Source organism: Prosopis cineraria, unplaced genomic scaffold (genome assembly GCF_029017545.1).
Source record: "Prosopis cineraria cultivar Desert tree isolate PC_DT_omini unplaced genomic scaffold, ASM2901754v1 PC15, whole genome shotgun sequence".
Classification (NCBI taxonomy): Eukaryota; Viridiplantae; Streptophyta; class Magnoliopsida; order Fabales; family Fabaceae; genus Prosopis; species Prosopis cineraria.
The window spans coordinates 2,278,177-2,302,851 of NW_026555346.1; the positions used below are offsets into that span (position 1 = coordinate 2,278,177).

Genomic DNA, 24,675 nt, shown 5'->3' on the forward strand with positions numbered 1-24,675 from the left:
CCCAAAAAGAAATTTATTAACAGAAAGAAACTCGAAACAAAGTAGGTTACATTCCGGATGCGAAAGAGCTTTGCTAGCCCTTGAAGGAACACTAACAAAGTCTAAAAACCAACGAAGTGAGGAGACTATGCCTAGTATAGTGCTTGAAAACCAAAAGGCGACCCGTCAACACAGCATACTATTTAATTATAATACTTAATGAAAATTGGGAGGTTCTTCAACCATCAACGAATGAAAGAACAATGGAAACCAACCCCCCGAGGAAAGCTGAGCTTCTATAACAGCACTGTATTGCAAACCTTAAGGTCATGTTTGTTTACTCGAATGGAATGGAATGGAATGAATTGAAAAAATCAATATAAAAATGAACTAAATCATGTTTTTCTTTATAATAAGTACGATAAAGTTCATTAATATATGTTACAAATGTGAAAATCATTACACCCTCTAAAAATTTTATGAGCTATGATTCCCAACCTCATGAATTAAATTACCACTTTCTCTCATGAATGTACTTACCTATTCCCCTTAATCATTTTATTTTTATCTTTATTTTTTCAATTCACTTCATTCCGTTATATTTTAGCAAGCAAACCTAACCTAAGTCATCAATGCCTGCTGAACTTGTAACTCAACAATCCGCTAAGTAAGTTCAGTTCGTAACATAAACTATTTTGTCAGACGGATCTGAGGAATATCAAAACTCCATGGGGACAACCAATCAATTCAGACACCCGCACATATTGCTCCTGAAAGACGAATATGTTGCACCCAGAGAATTCAGTAAGTGATTCTTAAATATTCAGTTACACCATCAATTTCATGAGCTCAAATTTGGAGACCAAGTGAGAGAGAACCTGATGACCAAGATGAGCAACAAAACTTCCCCTCATCAACATGCTTCACATCAAGCCCAAGAAACCAGGATCCAGCACTGACATCATCATGGGCGTAGGTACGAAGAATTGATCTGCCAATTCAAGAAACAGATTCAAGCTTGCGTTGTAAAAGCAGTAACTGATACCACTGATGCAGCAAAGAAGAATGCATCTGACCTGTTAATTAATATGAATTTAGCCAAAGCACGAGATATGACATACATCTCTCCTGATGCATGGCGAAAATATCTGTTGGCCAGAAATTTAAGGATCAATTTGAGTTAGTAAATGGACGGAATTAAGTTCTTTGCAAAACTCTGTGTCCATCAATTAGTCTAGAGTAGAGGACTAAAATAAAATCACGGGTGATTCAACTTACGATTTTTTGTCCCCAAATTTCCACCATTCCGGTTCATACCATTTGTGATTCCTGCATGATTAACGGGCAGTGATAAGAGAGCCATAGAATGTTATAATCATAATTGCACAACCTTTTAAACAGCAAGATTCACAAGGGTCTCACGGTTCAGAGAATACTTCGCCCGACTTCATACACCCTATGTAAACACGAGGTTTGTCTAAATGAGTTGCAAGTGTAGCTCCCAATGCATCTGTCGGGGAAGAAACGAGTAAGCTACTAAGTTACATGACATATAGACATCCGCAAGGGGTGAAAATAGTGGTGAGACAACCCAGGATTTTGCCTAATTAGTGCAAAGCAGACAAAAAAATATTTTCACATGGCCAAAGAGAAAAAAAAAAGGATATAACTGATTATTCCTTCTGGAAAGATCAAAATGAAGGAGTAGCACAGGGATCATGAAGCAGTTAAATCGTGAAATTGATCCTTTTTGGTTTTCCCGTTAATTTTGGTTTGGGTGGCCTTCCTGTTCGTCCCTTTGTTAGAGGTGTACCTAAGACACTTCATTAATATGCATTTTTGTGTGAGGTTCTTCCAGTGATAATTATGCAAGAACAGGTTAATAAAAAAGCATGGTAAAATAACCCCCAATTAAATGTAAGGCATATGGCGTATGATAAAACAAGAGGTGGGAATTGAAACAGGATTTTGCTTCTTGAATCCACATCCACAAAGATACTAGTTCAATGAATGACATGAAGGATCTTTTCTTGGAGAGAGTTTAACTTGGGGCCACAAGAGAACAATACTTCTTGCAACACATAGTTCAAGTTAATGGCTAGTAATTAAATGTAAGAGATGATGCTATAAAAACAGTACAACCTAACCCCTGAAGGAGAAACCAAATAGTTTTGATGAGGCTTTGCCACGTTAGAGTCAATTGACCTAATGTATAGAATGATTTGGCCATGGCGTTCTCTAATTAGGAGAGTGCATTCTAAATATCTACCGTGAAAATACCCAAAATAATCACAAATCTTAAGCTAAAACAAGAAAACAACAGAAAATTAGCATTAGACTGATTACTACTAAAAAAAAAAAAAAAAACTGACCAATATTTACATAAACATCGTCATTGACTTTAGCATAAAACTCAGCTTCCCATTTATCTGCAGCAAGAGCAAAGAACAACTTAGCCTTCTTCGGGAGCTCCTCATTAGCCTCCACATGGTTATCCTGCAAACATGGGTGTTACAGATTATTAACTCGCTTGCTTATGCTGCTGAAAGTTATGTTCTTCTCACAAGAAGCAATGGCGTATAAAATAGACGTTATTAGCCCTAAGCAGCCTATGCAATTGCCACTGCCAAAGTATTCTATCATGTCTGGTATCTACCTGAATATTCTCTAAAGTCACCATAAAGCACAATTTTGAGAAGCAAAGCTATTAGTGATAAAAAACAATCTTAGGCTCGACACATCTTAAGATTGGCTTGAGATTGAAATATTGACTTTCATGCGTTAATCCAAAAAGATTGATCTTAACCTAATGGCTAATTCGAACAGAAGTATAAGAAGAACAGAATGCTCAGATCAACAATTAATTGCAAAAACACAATAATGGCTAAAATAAAGGTTTTTCTAAAGCTGTTTGCTCTACCTTGACTGGCACAACTAGTGAATAACATGCTTGTAATAGCATTCTTCGGTGAAATAAAGATTTTGCATGCTCGTCTGCATTATTGAATTATCTAAAAGTTGTGCTCGTGAATATCAAATCTCTTATTGTGAAAAGGATAAATTCATTAGGACATTAGGAAAAAAATATTTTATTTATAGAGAACTGTATCCCCCAAGTTTCATTGCGTTTCTAATATAGAATAACAGTGCAAAGTATAAACTAAAGTAAAATTTTTGAAATATATTATACATACAAGGATCATGAAATCATTAGTCTGTCTATTTTCACGATCAATGTCTCTATCCAGTTGGTCGCCGCGATTAGCACTGGAGAGTTGCAAAATTTCATAAGGTTTCCAGTTGAACCACAAAAATAAAGAAATTAGTTTGAAAGTATTTGAACCTTCTTCCAATAACAAATCGTGCAACGATGCCCTTATTATCCTCCATTTTCTTCAAAGCTGCACCTGCAAAGGCAATGCTCTAAAATATAAATCTCTTTGACCTAAAGTTTTAGTGTGGCAGGCTGTAGTCTCAACATAAGAAATCTTTAAATAAACACTCTGAATTGTACTAAAAGTTACATAATTTACAGACCATCAAAATAATTATGAATAGAATAAAAGGTGAAAAGCACAAGCCACTATAACTTATAAAACAGAGTGGTAGAATCTTCACATGGGTCATAATAATAAGATAAATGATTTTTCTCTGTAGTGTCAAGAGAACAATATATGAAATCACACCATAATATAACCTAAAAAAAAAAAGATAAGGTAAAGAAAAGCATCAAAATTCATGAAAATGATGCACAGCATACATCCTAGTCCCTTGATTTGAACAGTCAGTACATATATGCAAAGTGCAATAACAAGGGTATACATATATAATGAAAAAATTGTGTTTGCTCTATAAAGCAATATTTCCAAAGACTGAGGAGTACTCAGGCACAATACCATATTGTGCCCTGAATTCTCATAGCAGATTGTGCCCTGAATTCTCATAGCAGTACATGATAAAACAGCAACTTAGTTTCAAAATTCATGCTTTATGATGTTACTTCAGTTCATTACACAGCCTCACATCTGAAACTAGTTTCTTCATTTTGGAGAGAGATGTAGGATTGTAGACAACTAGGGTTAGGTTCAGACTACATTATTAGATATACTCATTCCAGAGTTGTTCAAAAGGATGTCACCAATTTAAAACAAGAAGCAAGAAAGAGCATAGATAACCATCAGACCGGAGGAGTAATATTCTACCTGTTCCCATCCATGCCTTACGGATTGCATCTCTATTGTTCTGCCGGCCAAACCTTGTGATTATGCCAATCACTAGCAAGGGCCCTCTCCTAGAGTAAGTCCCATTAGTCTCAGTCAAATGCTTTGAAGCGAAGCCTTCTTGTCTAGCTGCAGCAAGTTCCATTTCAAGGGAATCAAGCTTCTTATGTTGCTCCCTAGCAATCATATGATTTCAAATCAAGATGATGGAAAATTTTGAAAAACTTAAGAAAATCAACAGAGATCATTACCCAAACCAAATGGCAATCGAGAATGCTTTTTCAAAATTAACTTACCTGCAGGCTATGATTTTCAATGTATCATCCACGGATATAGCAGATTGCCCCTAGAATGAAAACCCTGTGGTTAACTTAGCCAGAAATAGAGGTTCCTATCCAAAGAAAATTTCAAAAACCGTACAGTTGAATAACTACAAAATGAGAGTCCTTAATGTGCCCATAATCATATAATCTTCTAGCTCTAGATAATATCAAGCCTTAAATACATGCAGGTTCGGTTATCTAAATGCATCCTCGTGTCATAAAATTATGCCTGTCACTCATGGGAACACATCGGCAACAACCTTTGGCTGTTTTATTACATTGCTTTGCAACTATGATAAATTCCCCACATTGGAATTTGTCTGCGTTGAAATCCAAAGAATCGAAATTATTACAAAACGAGCAATCTACAACGAATTGTCAGAGTTAGGAATCGCACTATCACTTATATCTCCCATTAAAAAGCAAGCAAGCGCGCCACAGAGAGAGAGAGAGAGAGAGAGAGAGAGAGAGTATTATCACTAAATCCGTTAGCGATGATTCATGAAGCCCAAAATGCGCTAGAAACAAAACGTATACATCATCAACCATACAGATAAGGGTAGAAGCATAGTCACCTGCCCAGTTATCCTGTCAAGTTCTCTAATCAGATACACCCTGTTCTCTGCGTCCTGCCATAGCCTGTTTCCATCAGCGCAGGAGGGGAAAACAAGGCAAAAATGGAAGTACGAAGGAAAAAAATTAGAATTTCCTTAAAACGATAGCATAAGAACTGCGGAAAGAGAAGAGTAGGAAAAAGAACCTTCCAGCGACGTAGATAGAAGCAAAAATAGCGAACATGGAGATCAGAAGAGTTGGCATCCGGGACCGATAGGCCATGGTGGAAAGCCTAGAGCTCGATCCCTTGCTCTGCATTTAAGTCCGATATGCCTCCAAGCTGTGAAACAGATCCAAATCTTTCAAATTGATTCAATTTTGGTAAAGAGGAGGGGCGGGTGAGATGCAAGAGAGAGAGAAGACTTACTGGAGGGTGCAACCAAGCGGGACCTGCCGTTGATGTTTGGCTTTCCGAGCTGGTGACCACGATCACGTATTTATTTAAAAGATGCTTCGCAATTTTCTTACAATTTTTTTTTTTCTATGAACTGAAAATTTTAGTGCGCCCAGGGTCAATTATGCTAAAAAAAAAAATTTTATAAAAATACTTCTAAATTAGCTATTAGTAGAGTTTTCACATACTCTCTTCCATAAAAAATATAAAATTAAATCTTATTTCTTAATAAAATAATTATCTATTTTTTAACTAACATTATCTTTTCATATTTATCTTTATTAAATACTCTAAAATAAATATAAAATTATTATCAATAAAGATATTTTTGATAAAAAAGCAATTATTATACTTTGAAAGAATAAAAATACCTTATATTTTTTAACATACAACTCGTTTTATAATTTTAAATGAAAAAATATTCGATCTTATAATTTTAGAATTATGCATTAAATTCTTTTCAACTAGATATTTTTTATTAGTTTTTTCTTATATTTTTTATGGGCAAATAATACTAATAACTATTGTTATACGAGCCATATGAATTAAAAGGGACAATGAACATGAAATAAATAAGTTTCTTTGAATGTGGTGACCGAGACCGAATTATTTTAGGATGGTACGAAAATAAATGATTTTTTCTAATTTTTCACCGCACGATGAAGACGGATAGATGAATCAAGAGTGAATGAAAACTTCGAAAATTTTCAACTTCGTCTTTTTGTCTAACCTGTCGTTTATTTATTTATTTGGAAAAAACCCCTGCTTTGTTTATTAGATAGCGCGCATGGAAAAGGAACGTAAGCTTTATAAATAAAATAATTTTCCATAAATGTCCTTTCATTTCTTTGCATTAGCACTTTGTTCTGTATTGAGCACCTTACATTCTTCCTCAGATATTAATTACATGCAAGATTCTCTTCATTTAAATTAAAAAATACGTGATGTTCACCATAGAAAATAAAAATACGTGACGCTCTTGATAAAATGTAATCCGGATAAGGACAGCAGTAGTAATAATAATTTAAATATGCGTCAAAATCTGCGACTTGCCATGATAATTGTTACAGTCTTTGGTTTCAGCCGCATTGACTTCTCTCACAATAACTAAATAATACTTCCTCCCTTTTAAATTATAAAATATTTTTAAATAAAATTTTATATACAAATAAATTTTATTAAATACACTTAATAATTTTATCCTCTAAAAAAAATATAAACTTCTAAAAATATTCATAATTTAATATATTGAAAAAGAAAAGGAATGAAAATTAATTGTATAAAGAGAAAGGATAATATTAAAATTAGTACATGAATGAAACATTAATCCATTTAAAGTATTTTATATTTTGAGATTAATTTTTTTAAAAAATATCATATAATTTGAGGCGAAAAGAGTACAATATGCGCATACTACATGCATGTGTTTCAGCATCGCTTAGTTGGATTTTAATTAAATAATAAATTTTTATTGATATGCATAACTTGATAATACTTTATATATAAAAGACAGAAAGAGTATAATGCAATGAGATTACTAATGCCATGTGAATATGATAGAACATTAATATAGTGTACAAGAGTAAAAAAAAAAAAAAGAATGCAAATGATTTATGTTCTCGTGATGCGGAGGCTTGGTTTGAAGTTGTCAATGTAAAAGAGCTATGAGCTGAAGTTGTTAACGTAAAAGAGCTGCGAGCAAAATAATGAATGAGATATGGGCACGGTGCTTGCATGTGTTTTAGGATAGATAGAGTCTAATATTGCTGGAGATTAGGAAGGTGCGACTTCCTTTCTAATGGAGAATCATATTGTCCTCCCTTGCCCTCACAGCGTGGGGGTGGAGCCCACCTTATGTAATGGATTCCAAACCTTATATTATCAGTGCAGATAGAGCTGAAATACGAGCGAACTCGGCCCTTAAAGGTCTAAGTCTTAAAGTCCGGTTCCTATTTTAAACCTTATTTTTCAAGCACGGCCTTTATATGAAGGGCTCAGGGCCAGGCTCGTAAGTCTTTTTTCAAGAAAATAAAAAAAATAAAAATAAACTTAAACATTATAAATTAATTAACATATTTTGAAATTTAAAAAATAAAATTCTCATAATTTTTTAAAATTAAACAACACACATTTAGAAGTTTGTAATAAAATTTAAATCTTAGTTAAAAAATAATTCATTTTTTATAAATACACAAACATAATAATTATGGAAAAATAAAAAAATATCAAGAATTTTATACTATACACTGATATTTATTAAATTATATTAAATCAATTTGAGAAGAAATTAAAATTAATAATAATATAATGTGTGTAGGATCAGGTGAGCAGGTCATTAGCTTCAAACACGTGTTTCACCAAAGAAAATAATAATAATAATAATATAACAGAGTTTAAAGGGCTACCTGAGCCTGAGCCCTTTTTTACAGAGTTTATCAGGACCAAGCTCTTAAACTCGATTACTTTAAAAAATTTATTTTAAAAACCTGAATCTTTATTTAAACAGGGCCTCTAAGCCCGGCCCTTCAAACCTGACCTTTATTTTCGACTTTAAGTGTAGGAGGGACCAGGACAATTCTCACCAAGAGAGAGCCTCCTCCATATTAGGGAGAGAAATCATTGCACTCTCTCATCCCTCTCACACGTATATAAAAATTATTTTTAATTATGTCACTAAAAGTGGAAAAATAAGAAATAGACGAGTCATTGATATTGTTTTTTTAAAAAAAATAACACAATTGGAATTGAATTTCCCCCCCCCCCAAAAACAGAGAACTTACCACGATTACAAAAACGCTTACGCTTTATTAAAACCAGAAGCCCAATTTGGTCAAATCCAACAGAATATTGGTGGCACAAGCCCATCTTTGTTAAATCCAACCATATCTCATCTCACAGTTGGGAGCTGGTCCGGTGGCCCCCCCTGTTTGTACACTTCAAAAGTGTCATTCACAATTTCACATGTCTATCCCATTGAGGGTAAAAATAGACTAAACTCTTATTAAGAGCTCATGGCTTGACATGCTTTAAGCCTAGGTTATTGTATTTATTAAATAGGTATCAGCTAGATCAATGCCTTTGATTAGACCTATTTTGATAAGGTCTAGTTTGCAAATCTAACATAGTAGCCTATTTACATATATATTATTATGTAATATATTACATACACATCAATTTTATCATTTAATTTTCAATCAATATATTGATTTTGATGTTATTATTTTATTGTTGTGTTATAGTTGGTAATTTATCTTGATTATCATGTATTGGAATTTGATAAATCGTGTTATATAAATATAAATCTTAATAATCCTAAAACATATTTAAGACATTTAAAATTAATATGTAAGATTATTTAAAAGATTTATTTTTAAGTATGTTTTCAAATAAGCTTCTAGGCTAGGTTGAGCTTTAGATTGTCTTAAGCTTGAACTGTGGGGAAAAAAAAAACTTTTATATACACTTCAAGCTAAGCTCATGTTTTTGATCTACCATACAAGGTTATACTTATTTATTAGCCAAAACCTAACTTATCTTAGCTTATTTACATCCCTGGTCATATAGTCCACATCTTTGAGAAATAATGTGCCCCTCTTCTCCCTGCTCCTATATGCTCATTGGTCCTTAATACGAGATCACTTATAAAATTTAATGAATATTTTTGCCTCGTTTAAAAAAATATTCTCATCTCTTTTTGTTCATCCCCCCTCTCCAGTTATAATAAATTATATTAATCAAAGAGTATTTTGAAAAAAGTGCAAAAATTTTAAAATTGTGACACCTAGTTATTTCTAACCAATACTTTTAATTTCATGAAAGTGGCTAATTACTATAATATTGTAAATAGGAGGGGAGGGAGTATTGCATTAGATAAATTGGCATTTTGTCTTTGTACTCCAAAGATTGGGTTTTTCAACCACCTTTCCATTTGAATACCATCCTAGCTATCGATGGTTATTTTTTTGGATAAACGATGAAAAGAAAAAAAAAGAGGATGGCTGCTCCATAAAATAAGAGAACGAAAAAGGAAGAAACTGTGTGTGGGGAAAGTGAAGGCTACGTAACGCCAGAGCTTGTTTTGCAAGATAATTAACTCTCACGTTTTCCTCTCTTTTTGAACACAGCCGAGCTCAACAATCTAATTACGATAGCACAGTGCGGCAACCAAGAATTAAGTTACAGCTATCACGAACATCATTGTTATGTCATTGATTAGATTATAATTAATGGCCTCCATATGGTCACTTCTCAGCCAAACCATTTAATGTCCCATGCTCATCGAAGCTCAATAATACGGGCCCAAAATTCTAGCAACAAGGTCAATGGATCTTCAAAAAGTTTCAGCATAGAAGCTTCCAGCTGAGATTGATCAATGATTATCCTACGATACCCCACAGCTCATACTGGCACTAAGGTGAGAATAAGCTCAGTCGACATGCACCATAGTCCAACCTTTCAGTACTATAGGAGGAGAATAAGCTCTGATGCTATGAGTTCTTTGTTTTTGAATTTTTGGTTTTGGTTTTCCGTTGCTTTATTGCTCTTGTGCCCGTTGGATATTCTGGATTATTAATGATTTTTTTTGGCAAAAAAAATTAATCAAGGATTGGTGAAGGAAATTTATATCAATCAAAGATTACTTATTATTAAAACTCGAATAAATGCTTGTCAATTTAGGTTAATCTTTTATTAATAAGTATCATTCAAATTTTAACGACAACTTATTATAAATTAACTGCAGTTCATTCAAACTTTTTTCATTCAAAATTTGATAATAATTAATTTTTAATTAATATAAATTTTATCCAACGATCTTTCATCACTATCCCCCCACCAACAAAAAAAAAGACTCGCCCAGCTATAGACGCAAAAAATATGATAATATGCACAGTACTGTTATTTATGCAGTGGTTATCAATCGTCAATTCTATTGTGTGTTGCTACGCTCGTAGACATTAGTAGAAAAAAATGAAATTAGTGATGGATAAATCAGTAACTAATTTTAGATTTACTAAAAATATCCATCACTGATTAATAATTAATCAGCTTCTGTGACTAATTTATTTTATAATTAAATTTTTTTTGCAAGTTCCAATCACTATCATGCCATTGATTGCTCTCGCAAGTGTACGAGATCACAATAATGAATTACTTGAAGTATTTCAGACGTTAAACCTACAGGGAAGTTGCGCTTTTACTAATTTAAATAATTAATAGTTAAAAAAAAGATAAAGTGGATAATTTGATGAAAATATAAATAATAAAAATAAATTAAGAAAATAATAATGACAAAATACAATCACTTGAAGTGTTGGGATTTTGGATTTAACCAATAGGTTGTTAGCTTCTACCATTTGAGTTGACTCTAATTAATTATAATAACAACTATTCTTAAAATGTCATAATATTTTCTCGAATTATTAGTCCATTTTTTATTAGCATTAAATTCGTTCCCACGATACCTAAACAACTAATTAAATCATGAAATTATAATTTAAGTCACTATAATTTTTAAAAGCTATCCATAGCCTAGTTATTTATATTTATCTCTCTAGATTTAAGTTCTCTCTTTACCTCTTAGTCTGTCAAAATTACTCATAAATTTGATTAAATGGTGACCAATCATTAAATCAATATGAAGAGTAAAAGAAATAAATATAATTAAAAAAGTAAAAATATTTATAAATATAAATGCAAAAAAATTAAAATAAAAGAAAATAAAAATTTAGCTCTCTAATTGGGCTACATCCCTACCCCAACTAGATAATTTAGAAATAAATAAGAAAATTAAATAATACCGTTTTAAAATTCCCAATCATAAAAAATGATCACAGAGAAAATTAAGGAGTAAAAAAATAATAATTATGATTTGTAGAACTTCTCAATGATCTCACTTTCAGTCTTCAAAATGCTCCCGCGAGCTTTAAATATCTCAAAAAAATTCTTGAGATATTCAAATAGGTGATTGGATGATTTCTCTCTTGATGGAGTGAGTATTTATAGTTGAAGTGAAGGCTCATTCTTTTTTTCTTATTAATGTGAGACTCTAATATATATATATATATATATTATTTTTTGTATGTATCTCTTCTTTATTCCTTGAAAATCGTGTACGGCATCTCTCCAAAATATTTACTCTCTAAGCATATATTTACATGCTTGTGACAATTGCTTCCTATGTTCCGTTCCTTTATATATATGTGTGTGTGTGTATAATATTTTTCTTTTTTTAATTTTCATTCTATTAAATTTATTATTCTTCTCTGCAAAATATAAAAATAAAAAGATATGAGAATATTTTATATTAAAATCCCTATCTATTTTATAATTAAGTGATGAAAGGAAAATATATAATATTAATTAAATAGATATGAACTCTTAATAAATATAATCAAATTCAAACTAAAATTTACATCTATTTAATTATAAAATATACACTTATCAACCACCTCTCACACCACCTCACAAGTACACATCACCCATTACCCACCACATCTTAACCACTCAGACCTCTATGCCACATTAATTTTAATTATATTTAAATGTGACATTACCTCGTCTTGAACCTAAGACCCTTCTCCTTTTATATGTATTTTTTGCCAGTTGAATTGTGATAATTTTTCATTTTCAATATGCAAAATTTAATGTATATTACTCAATTGAACACATATATTTAACTTAATATATTTTTATATATTTAATATATTATTATTTAAATATGTTGATAATATATATTATCATACACACATTAATACATGCAAATATATAATTCAATATTTATTATCAGCTAATAAATATATTATTTAATGTGAATTAATATTTACTATGAGAATCAGTAGTTGTGCATATCATTATATTATCTATGTTATAATTAAAATATTGTCATATGATAAAAATTTTATGTTATATTTAAATTTACATAATAAAAGAAAAAAATATTTTTATATCATTTTATATTATGTATTTTTCTTATAACAAGAGAAATATATATTTGTATAATTATTTAATTTGGTAATTTTAAAGATTTTTTTTTCATGTGAACCTCTTTGTGTATATTTAAACTTATTTTTTTAATTGTTTTAATTAAAAATATTTGTCACTAATATAAAAATTTAATGATGGATTTAAATATATCATTAAATTTATAAAATTTGATCAAAATATGATGACATCCTTTGTACATTCGTCACTAATCTATTACTAATTTATATAATTAGTCACAGAATTTAATTTGTCACAAAATTTGTCACTAATGCCTATAATTAGTTAAAGTCTTTTGCTGATTTTTTTTAGTAGTGTAGATATTCTGGAGTGAATTTCTTTGTTTTTTTTTTATACTCGAGATTTAGAGTGAATTTCGAATCCATATGCATATTGCAAAATTCCTGTTGCAGTGATTGATATGGGAAATTGATATTTTCTAAGCCACAAGAGTATACACCAAATGGATGCTGATTTTCTTCAAGATATAGTATTAAACATGTAGATGGTAGATTTCTCTTGATTAAAATTATTTCATATTTAAAAATTAAAATCAAGCTGCGAATCATCTGTTTAAGAAATGGGATCTTTATCTCTTATTACTTACATATGTCCATTTAAGCTGGTTATAAAATTATTCCAAGGCAAAGAAAGGTAAAACAAAAGAAAAAGTATGCTAACATGCCAGTTTTTTTATTACGCTTAAAATTTTAAATCACAAGTCCCTTTGTTCAATAACCCAGATCTTCTTTGTCATAGTTCATTTAAATTGAAGATGGCAAAATAAAAAAGACGTGAGGCAGCTTCTTCTATTATACAGTCACATGAAAATAGACCTCAATTCATTCTCTTATCATTTTCCCTTCTGTTCCTTTCTCGGTATGCCTCACTCTGAATTTCTTTATTGTTTAAAATCTTATTTTCTCAGCGAGAAAAGAAAAAAAAATTTCTAACTTGTAATTAAGACTTAAAACCTCATTTATTAATGAAAGAAATGTTTCAAAACTAGGATTTCATTTAACAACGTTATTCTTATATTTTCACTCCATGCATTTTGTTACTGATGCTGAACTTTACGTCACTATCAGCAACTCTCAGATTTACGGGGACAGGCTTAGGGTCCGTTTGTATTTCAGTTTGGTATAATAGATTATGAAAATAATTGATTAAGTGGTAGATTTTAATCATAATTGATTATATTATAACGCAATCTGTTTGGATACTGTTTTTCTAAAATTAATTTTAACAGAATCGAAGATGTTTGGATAATTTAATCAAAATTAATTTTAGTTATATAAATTACTATATAATTTAATTCTTAAATACCAAATATTAATTTTTTGAGGATACAAAGTTTGAATTTTATTAAGAAAAAAAAAAAGAGAAGAGAGTTTGTTTTTATTTTTATTAAATTATGTCCTTCGTTTGTAATTTTTTCCTGAGCCTTTCTTTATAATTTTTCCCAACATTTTTGGTTAGCTTATCCACGAAAGCTCGGCTTCTCAACTTTGGAAGAAAATTGATTTTTTGCCCAAAAATCGATTAACCCATTTTATGAGTGTTTGGATAGTTTTGGCAAAATTCAATTTTTTACCTCAAATAATCGATTAAAACGCTATCCAAACAGGCACTTATAAGACCTAAATTAATGCAAACTCGAAAAACATAATTTGATTGATTGGTTCTGTATCAATACGATCTTCGAGTATGTGCGAGAGAGGTCACGAAATTTCGCAACTAACTAAGTGCGTGTTTGAATTAAAAAAATTTGTAACTAAAGTTAGAATCAACTGAGGTTAGCAAATTGAAGTTAAAAAAAAGTCAGTGACTTTAATGTGATTTATGTTTGGATATCTTTTGTTGAGAAGCCAGTTCAACAAATTAAAATTTATTTGGATGATTTAATTCAAAAGTCAGTTAAGATATATAATGATAAAAATGAATATGAACTTTCTTGTATATATTTTTGTGACAAATTTGATATTTTTAGGAAAAAAAATAAACTTAAAATAACAATTTTAAAAAGTTATTACAAATATAAAATGCATTGAATATAAAATTAGTAAGATTTGAATATTATTAAATTAAAAATAATGCAATTGAATTTTTATTATATTTGTTTTTCGCAAACTTTAAATTTAAATTAAGAATAATATAATTTAATATTAATATTCTTCTACATATTTTTCTCCAGCTGTAAATTAAAAGTTTTTCATATGTATTTTTCTTCATCTTTTTTTTTTTTAATCTTGGGAGTTGAGAACCTAAACGATCATGAAAAGATAAATTATTGATGCTTATGCACATATCTAAATCTAGCTTGTGCAAGCACCATACGGAGGAGAGAAAAAGGGTAACAAAAAAATAATTGTTATTTAAATATTCAATATTCCCACTGACCGCAAATGCCAAACGCTGGAAGCCAAACAAAGTAGCTTCGCAGCCAACGCCACGTTTAGTCCATAAGTCCATTAAAATTTTTTTTTATCCAAATATGATTTTTTTCTTTTCAAAGAGCTTTTAACATCCTAACTAAAGTTTGGGTAGCCCAAACCTCAGTTAAGATATTATCCAAACATAGCCTAAATCCACCTGGCTCGCGTGACAACCAAAATCCAAATTAAAGCTTTTGCTTTCCATGATTTCTTGTTTGAAGCCCTAAGCATTATTATAATGGCAATTGGATCGGTAATGGGCGGGTTTTTTTCTTACCAAAGCATGCCTTTATATCTATACGTTGCCAACTGCTCCCATGTCTGACTCTCGGATAATCATAAACAAATGTCAAGTTTGATTCTTGTATAATTAACTTTTGACTTTGCGCCTTTAATCGTATATGACTGCATCTATATTCTCTCTCCAGAATTTCCAAAATCTCATGCTGGCTATTTTGCTTTGCGTCGCTGCATTGTGTTCCTCTGGGATAAAAAGGGCTGCTAGCCTAGCTAACAGGGGTGAAAATATGGTGGATGGAGTTAGGTTTTAATTAAATAAGGTTGAACTTATATATATATATATATATATATATGGTAAATTAAAAGTTTGAGTTTAATTTAAAACTTATATAAGAGTTTTTTTATGACTCAGAATTGAGCCTATTTAAAGCCTGACTTAATTTACAAGTCTATTTTTGAGCCTACTTAAAAGTAAAGCCTTTTAAATAAGGTCACATTTTAGTTTTAAACGTCTCGAATATACTTTAAGACTATTATAATATACAATATATAATCTAATTTATTAAGTACAATATATAAGAATTGAAAGGACTTACTAACTACAATATAATATAATAACAAAGTGACAATATTAAAATTAATATATAAGTCAAATATGATTGAAAATATAACTAAAAGTAGTAAAGAATAAATTGATTAAAAATTATATGGTAAAACTAATATGTTTGTGATATAGTACATAATATATATATAGGCCGGCTTGTTGGACTCGTAAGTTAGGCTTTAAAAAAATAGACCCAGCTTATTTAATTAAATAGACTTAATTAAAGGCTTGAACCTAATTTAAGCCTGTTTAATAAGTAGGCTAGGCTAGTCTTGAAGTAAGTCAGACTGTAGGCCTCTATTAAGAACCTGATATATTTTCACCCTTACTAGCTAGATGATATTTTCCTAAAGTTTTTTAGGAAGAATTAAATTTAAGGCTCTCCCAAAAAAACTTTTCAAACAAGGAGGCCTATTAATTTTATATTAGATATTATTCTATAAAAATATGTATATATTGTTATTAAAAATTGAACTTTAATCAACAAGTTAAAGTTCAGCTTTTAACAATAATATATATAATTTTATAAAATAATAAATCCCTTTCCTAAGGCTTTAAATGATACTTTTATTGCTCAAACACAACGGACAATTTGTGATGGACAATGAGTTTTAAATATGATATTTTAAATATAAAATTTAAATTTAAATTCATCAATCTAAACTCTACATTAATAATTTTATTGATTTTACAGCTCTTTTAAACTAACCAATTAATTAATCATATGCATATGCTACGATTGTCTGTATCATGAACAGTTTTTTTTGGGTTTATTACTTAAGTTGTGAATGAATGTGCCTGAATTATCCAAGACGAAAAGGATATGCAGGTTTCGGAATGCGCTCTATTAATTGTATGAAGAAAGTGATAACTGATAAGTTTTCATATATGCAAAGTTTGAGAATATTCCCTCATATAATAAGTTAACAACAATAAAATATTTATTTACAGGTTCACATTTTTTAAACACATCACGTGACAATGATATTCGATTTTTTTAATTGATTTAGGGTTGATTTGGTTTACATACATTTTACATTTAAAAAAATTTTGAAAATTTAGAAATGTAAAAGTTATTTGATTTCCTTAAATTGTTTTTAACTCCATTTGAAAAGAACATTCAAAAAACTCTAAAAGCCAATTCTCAAGACTTAACTTTGGATAGTTTTTTGAAAGTATTTTGCATGCTCTTACCATCAACTAATTCTCATTCTTCTATTTTTACTCAATCATTGTCATAATTTAAATAACTTTTAATCTATTAAATTGATTTTTTAAAAAATTATCCAAACACAAATTTCATTATAATGACTAACTTTTGTCAAATTGATTTCTAACAAATAGACTTTCAACTAATGAACTTTTGACAAATTAAAAATCAAATACACATTTAGATTTGAGTACTTAAAGCTAAAAATATGGTCAACATGAATCACATGAGTTGGAAAAAAATATAGGTTAAGATTATCTTATGAGTTGAAAAAATCACTACTTAACCCAATACTTGAAGGTTGACAAGTTAATGGCACTACGGTATTTTTTGCTTTAGGCAACATTTTTATTTGAAACAATTCTAAAAGTGTTGCTTAATATGGTCATAAGCAATAGTTTTTGTATGTTGTTATTGATTCCTTGCTTTAAGTAACACATTTTTGGCAGCATTTGAAAAATGTTTCTTAAAATAAAATGGGCAATTGTTTTTAAGTGTTGAAATAACATTTTTGAATGGGTAACATATAAAAGGTCTTTAATAGTAACATTTCAAAAATGTTCCCTGTTTTAGTAGGTAACAAAAATATAAATGTTGCCCATAGATCTTCTTTCTAATAACATTTAAAAACTATTGTTTGTTATTTTTCAATACACAAAAATTTATTTTTGATTTACTTGTATAATATATATATATATACTTTTATTTATTTATTCTCTTAATTTTTTAATTTATTATTTGGATAAATTAAAAAAATTAATTTAACAATTATATATATATAATTTTGTATTATAATATCAATAAGTCAGCTTAGAAGAGTAGTTAAGGTTACTCCTTCCTCTCAAGAGATTTAGGATTTGAATCTTAGGCAGCGAAGAAAATATTAATGTTTGACTTTTTAACTATTTTGCAACAATTTTAAAATATTACCTATTTTATATAAGAAGCAACATTTTAAAACTGTTGCAATATGTCTTTCAAAAACTGTCATCTATTTTTATAGTTTTAGGCAATAGTTTTTTAAATGATGTGATCAAAAATGAGAAAACCATTGCCTAAAGTAATAAGCAATACTCAAGTTGAGAACATTCGAACATTGTTGCCTATACTTTCAGGCAACATTTTTCAAATTTATAGGAACACTTTTGAATTGTTTCAGGATAACAAAAATGTTGTAGTGTGAGAACCTGTCAACCTATTTATTTGTTCTCAATTTAAAAAAAAAACACATAAATGATGATAAGTGCCAATGTGATACTCATTTATGATTCATTTTAGATGCACTGAAGTATTAAACCACAATATTTGTACAAAATATATGAATTTAGCTAACCAAGTCAAGCTATACCCATCAATTTATTAAAAGTCACATGGTTCAACCCTTTTTTATTTTTATTTTTAAAAAGATAACATGAGTTAAATGAATCAGCTTTGACCTATCAGGATTAAGCCATATAATTAAGGGTAATCTTGTCTAGTCTGGGAAACTCATTTTTATTTAAGCCAACTTTTTCAACTAGACTTAACTTTTATGATCGCTTATTCAAGTCAATTCATATAACCCCAACTCATATTCTTAACTTTATAAGTACTGTTGGTTGGCCAGACCAAGGAGTGATTTTTTAATATTTACAAGGATTAAATCTTCACCTTGTTTAATGACACTACTGTCGAATAGTATCAAAATTAATAAAGACTAAATTTTACAGTAAAATACAACCTAGGTTGTCTCTTTAAGAGTCAATATAGTAACTATTTGAATTATGATTATGAAAAGCTAAAAAGTGAGGGATTTTTGTGTGATGAAATTTAAAACTAAATTAAAAATAAATAAATAGAGAAAATTCAACTATAAAAATTACCAAGCACAAGCAGCGCAATCAATCACGATCAAATCACCTATCTTAATCTTCCTCATCTACAAATTAAATTAATTTTATTTAATTTTATTATTCTAGTTTTAGTATATATTTCTTAAATTATTATTTAAGAATTAAACAAGAAATTAGGTTATAGATTAATTAAAATCTCCCTTAACCCACAATCTAACAACTGTTTTATGTTAGCTGCACAAAAAATAAAGCAGGAGTAATCACTAAAGCCAAGTTAAATTACGCTTAAGTTATTATATCAATCGATTATAGCAAGTAAAATCTCAGATAAAATTTATAACTCAAAAATTATACAATAAAGCTATTCCAATCAGTAATAGCAGTTAAAACATAAAATTTAGAGGTAGAGAGAAGAAGAAAAAATTAAAATAAAGCTAAAATAAAATCTTTCCGAATATCAAAGACTCTGATTAAAATTTAGGATCATAGTTTGTAATTGATCACATAAAAAAAAGCTATTCATAAAATTAAAAATTAAACAATATGAGATAAGAATAGGAGAGGCCATCGCTAGAGGAATTGAAGAAAAAGATGAACTGTAATCGCGGTTACCCTCTTTTCTCTCCTCCGTCCAAGTCGTGGTTTTTATATATTTTTTGTCTCCCGAGTGGCGCGGCTTTCTTTATATACATAAACAATGTTGCACACATTTTCGTACGGTGAAAGAAAAACATGATAAAACTATTCTCAACAACCTTAATTAAAAACTACACTAAATAATTTAAAATATATTTAAATAAAATTTTAAAAATTTAATTTTTCATTTGATCTCCAAGCATATCCATATTCTTTTTATCTAAAATAATCTTTGTCAATATCTTTTAAATTGAATCTAAAAAATCTGCACAAATAAAATAAAATTAAATAGCACATATGCACAAATATTAAAGATATTATTTATATTTTAAAATTATAAATTTAGATAGTTAACATTTTAAAGCTGAATATTGGCTAATAAAATTAAATAATATTTAATTAAACTGAATTAGTCTCAAATAAATATTTAAAAGTCTAAATTAAAAAATAAAAATATATAAAATTATTATTTATCATTTAATATTAGTCCCTTTCATCAACCAATAGCTAGTGAAACCAGTATAAAAATAGAAATCCATAGCCGATCCAATCTCTAACCTGCCCTGCTAGTTTTGTCCCACCATATTGGCCGGGGAATGAGAATAAGTATATCAACGAAACAATACCGCGCCCTATTTGGAGTTTTAATCTGAAGCGTTGACATAATTAATTATGCTCCCCAATAGAAAAAAAGGAGTTGTATGTCAGCGTGGTGGGTTGTTCAATCATCTAGGGTTGCTCCGTGAATGGAATATTCATTGGGACATTTTATTTTCCATACAACCTTCATTGATGACGTCATGCATACTTCATACTGATGTGATGCACATTGAGATACGGATATCAGCAAGTTTGATTTGATGCAAAGGGACTTAAAGACGACGGGAATACCGGGTAAAATGCACCGGAGCGTCAGCAGTTGGATTAAATGGACACGATGAGATATTTCGCGTAAACGGATGGCCCGCGAATTAAATTAAAGGAAAATGAAGTTAATAAAATTGAAAGAATAATCAATCCATTAAGAAATTCTCAACTAAAAGAATAACAATTTTCTTTATTTTTATTAATCCTTCTGCAGTCCCTCCCCCATCTGAAACCCAGCACTCCCCCTCATCAAACAATACTCTCAAAACTTAACGATAAAATCTAAGTAACTTACGAATCAAAGAAATTGTTGAATAAGTCGATAGAAGGAGTACGAGGCGAAATAAAGTAGGAAGGGCTAGGCACGAAGCTACCCTCCATAAAGCTCCGGTGAATGGCCGGGCTCAAGTCATGAAGGAAGCTGCCCACAGCTTGATCTGCCGTTGACGGCGGCGAGAAGAAGCTCGCAGGAATCGGAGACAGCGCAGCCGGTCCCGGCGACAAAATCCCAGGAAACGTACTGCTGGGCCGCTCAATCGCATCGCCCGCCTCCGGGATCCCTTCCACGTCACCACCAGCATGGCCACCATGATGCTGCACCGGTCCTTTCTTCAGCTGGGGAGACCTGGCCCTCTCTATAGCGGCGAATCGCGCTGCCGGTGATACCTTATCGCCATTATTACCAGTGAAAGGATCGTTTGACCTCGCGTTGGAGGAAGAAGCCGAAGAAGAAGAGCCAGTGAGGCGTTGAACGAGACTCATGAAGTCACCCGGCGTGGTGTGGATGACCTTGGGGGAGACAGCGTAGATGATGATCGGCTGGCGCGGGGGAGGCCGCGGTTGCGACGGTTGTGGCGCCAGCGGCGGTTTCTTGATCTTGTGGGAATCTTTGTGTATCCTCAGAGGCGCGGGACGAGGGCCTTGAAGTTCTCTTCTCGGTGATTTCCCTGTCGGAATGTCCGGGAAGTCCATCCTGCTTTGCAGCTGTGAATATGATTGAATTGTAATTGTAATTAGAGTATAAGATAGATACGAGGGGCAGAGAAGGAGGAGGAGGATCGATGGAGAAGCCGATGAAATTCAGTGTAATTATTTTAATTCCAAGGCGATCAGGAATATATACATATAGGAGCATAATATAAATCCTAGGAAGAGAGCTGGTCAACAATGAAGGGAGATTAAATTAATATCCAATACGTTTGATAGTAAAATTTGGCTTCTTGTAAAGGTAATATTTTACAGGGATTTTATTATACGGAGTCCGGTTTCGTGATGTTATGGTGGTCTGAACGTGTCTATTCCCTTTTTATTTTTTTGAGTTTTCCTTCTGTCAAGGTGGGTGTGGGTGTTGGAAAGGGTCCAGCAGTGCCATGTCAGAAGGGCATGCAGAAGGAACGGCGCAGGAGGGAGATTGGAAGCACGTTTTGTGAAGTTGGAACTTGGAATACATGGTCATGGATAAAATGAGATATAATGGAAACTTAATTAACAGTTGACACCGAGCATACTCTCTTCGATTTTAATTATAAGACAGAATTAATTTCACAGTTTTTAACAAGCTAGTGATCATTAATAAAGCATATCTGAAAATTACATCTTGGTACAGTTAGGGAGGGGTGATGGGGGGAAAAACTGCTGCATTTTTCTTGCATACATATATATATTATATGATCAGAAGAGATATGTAAGAATGTCGCTAGGATCTGTGAATGACGCTCATGCGATGCGGCGCAGTAAATAAAGACAAAGCAGCGATTTGAAATTAACGCCGGAACCTTCCTGAAACTACACTAATTGTTTTGGTGGCACGTTTTTTCTCAAGTTTCGGGTATATGTCCTGGATTCGTGTTCTTGCAACCGAGCCAAAATAGCTACTTTCTCCGCTGTCATTTATAAAACATTTTTAATTAAATTTTGTATACTAATAAAAATTTATTATTTAATTATAATTACATAAAATTGTAATGATTTTTTAATTTTATCTTTAATTAATAATGTCACAATTCATATTATGGTGGCAGTGTGTCAAGTATATAATTAATATCTTCTTTATTTTTTAAGATAAAGGTGAAATTATTCAATTATTTAAAAATTTCATGACATTTTTTATATTTAGAGATAAAATAAATTTTTTAAAAATATTTTATGCATAAGGACAGAAATTATTGGGGAATGACAGCTAAGCAAAAGACCGGTATTAATTGTCCATTAAGTGGAAATAACGGATGGGTGAATCCCCTGAGACCCCAGCCAGCTTCTACTTACTCCCTTTAATTTTATTTATAAATCATTTTTAATGTATTTTATTAAAATCAAGAAAAGCATTAAATTTCATTAATTTTTCTTAAAATTTAACAAGCTTTTACTTTTATTCATAATAAATATTCTTAAATTTTATTATTGATATTTTTATTTAAAACATTTGATAGGGATAAAAATGTAAAAAGGAGAGCTCTATAAATAGAACCAATTTTTTTTTCTCTTTTCGCCTTATAAGTAAAACTAAAGAAATATATATAGGAGATTACGTAGCACTCTCTTCATTCCAAATTTGTTCGACTATATTATATTAATTTTATTATTATTTTAAAAATCCTAGACTTAGTTAACTATTTCATATTTGATTTAACTAGCTATACATAAGTAAAGACTGAAGACACATACACACGTGTATATTATATATATACTTAAAATACTTATTTTTAATTAAATTAAAATACGTGAATATTTTATAGATCATTTATTTTCTATAACAAATTCTTATTATTAATATTATATTATTAACAAATTAAAATCTACATATCTTAGTTTAATTACATAAAAATATATTAAGTATATATATAAGGTTATTAAGTACACAAGTCTTTACTTATGCTTTTCACTCGCCACTTTTTCCTCGTTAATCTTGTTTCTCTCTTTGACCCTCTCTATTGAGAAAATCAAACGATGGCGTGCATGTTTGGCAATATCTCGCATTTACTAAAGAATTCTTGATACATATGTCAAAACATTAATTAATCTGAGAATAGTTTTGGAATGGTATAAAGAGATTATACTTTCAATATAAGGCCTTTTCCTGGCTGAATATTAAGCAGTAGGTTCATTGGAGTCGCGTGGGTATAAATTGGTTAAGGGGAACTAATGGGATAACACGCTGTACACACAACATTACGCAGTCCGCATGGAGATAGCACATAGGGTTCATTGGCCACTACAAGAGCGATGGAGGAAAAGAATTAATGGCCGATTTTGTCGAAGAGGAAAATAGCAACCGGCACCGCCTGCACATGTCATATGCATGGATTTGTTAGATATCGCGTCCTTGTCTGAAATTAAATGACATCTCGCATCACTTCCAACTTCTAACTTCTAAGCACTATTTTTTGCATACCCTTTTGCCCAGTCGCAATTGACGGCGTCTAAATTATCTCTACTAGTCTTGCAATCCCAACAGTGACAAATTATTGTATATTTCCAGCGAACCCCCCCCCCCCAAAAAAAAGAGTGTGTGTTGTCAATTGTGCCCAGACTCATAACATGTTAATGAGCTAACAACTGTTATAATTGTCAGCTTGCGCCACATGTATAGAAATAGAATGATATAATGTGCTCTAATTATTCTCTCAAATACATCTTCACTATCGTTTAACTGATCGTGCGGAATCTCTTTAGTATAGATCCCCCGCAACGAAACTATATAATGTACATACGAATTCACAAACTCGATCCAAAACTCTTTCTCTGCAGAGGCCTGTTTTAATCAGGACACATTCATATATAAAAATGAATATGGCTGCAACAGTGGTATGTATGGTTATTAGTAATGGTCAGGGCATATGGTGCCGTCAGCAATCGTTCGCAGCATGACAACGTGACAAATGGACAAATTTTGGTTATTTCAAGCCCCTTGACAACCTTCTTTGCCAGTCTTGAGTAACTAGCTACCTCCCCTTGAAAGTGTCAATCAACTGAAGTAACTCACGCGCTGCCACACACACACACACACTGATTAATTCCAATATAAGAGAGTACTTAATTAGTTGACTTTGTTTTTTGTTTTAAATATTTAACTGTAATGAAAGATACCATCGGACAAGCTTCCACACAAACATAAAATGACTGTGTCTTGTGCATGAGGGGGTGAAAGGTCGGAGCACCTTCTAACTCTCTGGATCCGGTTTATTAATTATATTCCATACGAGCACACGAGTCAACTGTTTCTTGGAGCTACGTACTCGATGGAATATGACCTAGTCCCTCTTGCACTGACCCAGAAAGCCTTGACTCGGCGCAGCGATGCGACGAAGTGACTTTAGCATCCATTTCTTTCATTTGCAAC

At 31.0% G+C, this 24,675-nt stretch overlaps 2 protein-coding genes across 2 annotated transcripts; both read right to left on the reverse strand.

Annotated features, from left to right (window-relative positions):
- Window positions 1–156: 156 nt before the first annotated feature.
- On the reverse strand, window positions 157–5,612 carry LOC129294098 (hydroxyproline O-galactosyltransferase HPGT1-like). The gene is made up of 13 exons (XM_054932229.1): window positions 5,505–5,612; window positions 5,283–5,417; window positions 5,098–5,161; window positions 4,496–4,545; window positions 4,182–4,375; window positions 3,323–3,386; window positions 3,174–3,246; window positions 2,352–2,475; window positions 1,402–1,489; window positions 1,258–1,308; window positions 1,056–1,127; window positions 858–970; window positions 157–749 (listed from the first exon to the last, which is right to left on the reverse strand). Exons 2-13 carry the CDS (start codon window positions 5,393–5,395, stop codon window positions 727–729), a joined length of 1,029 nt encoding a protein of 342 aa, XP_054788204.1. The 5' UTR covers window positions 5,396–5,417; window positions 5,505–5,612; the 3' UTR covers window positions 157–726.
- Window positions 5,613–20,470: 14,858 nt separating this feature from the next.
- Window positions 20,471–21,432, reverse strand: LOC129294757 (protein MKS1-like). The gene has a single exon (XM_054933237.1). The coding sequence runs from the start codon at window positions 21,306–21,308 to the stop codon at window positions 20,628–20,630; it is 681 nt and encodes a 226-aa protein (XP_054789212.1). The 5' UTR covers window positions 21,309–21,432; the 3' UTR covers window positions 20,471–20,627.
- Between the last annotated feature and the right edge of the window lie 3,243 nt (window positions 21,433–24,675).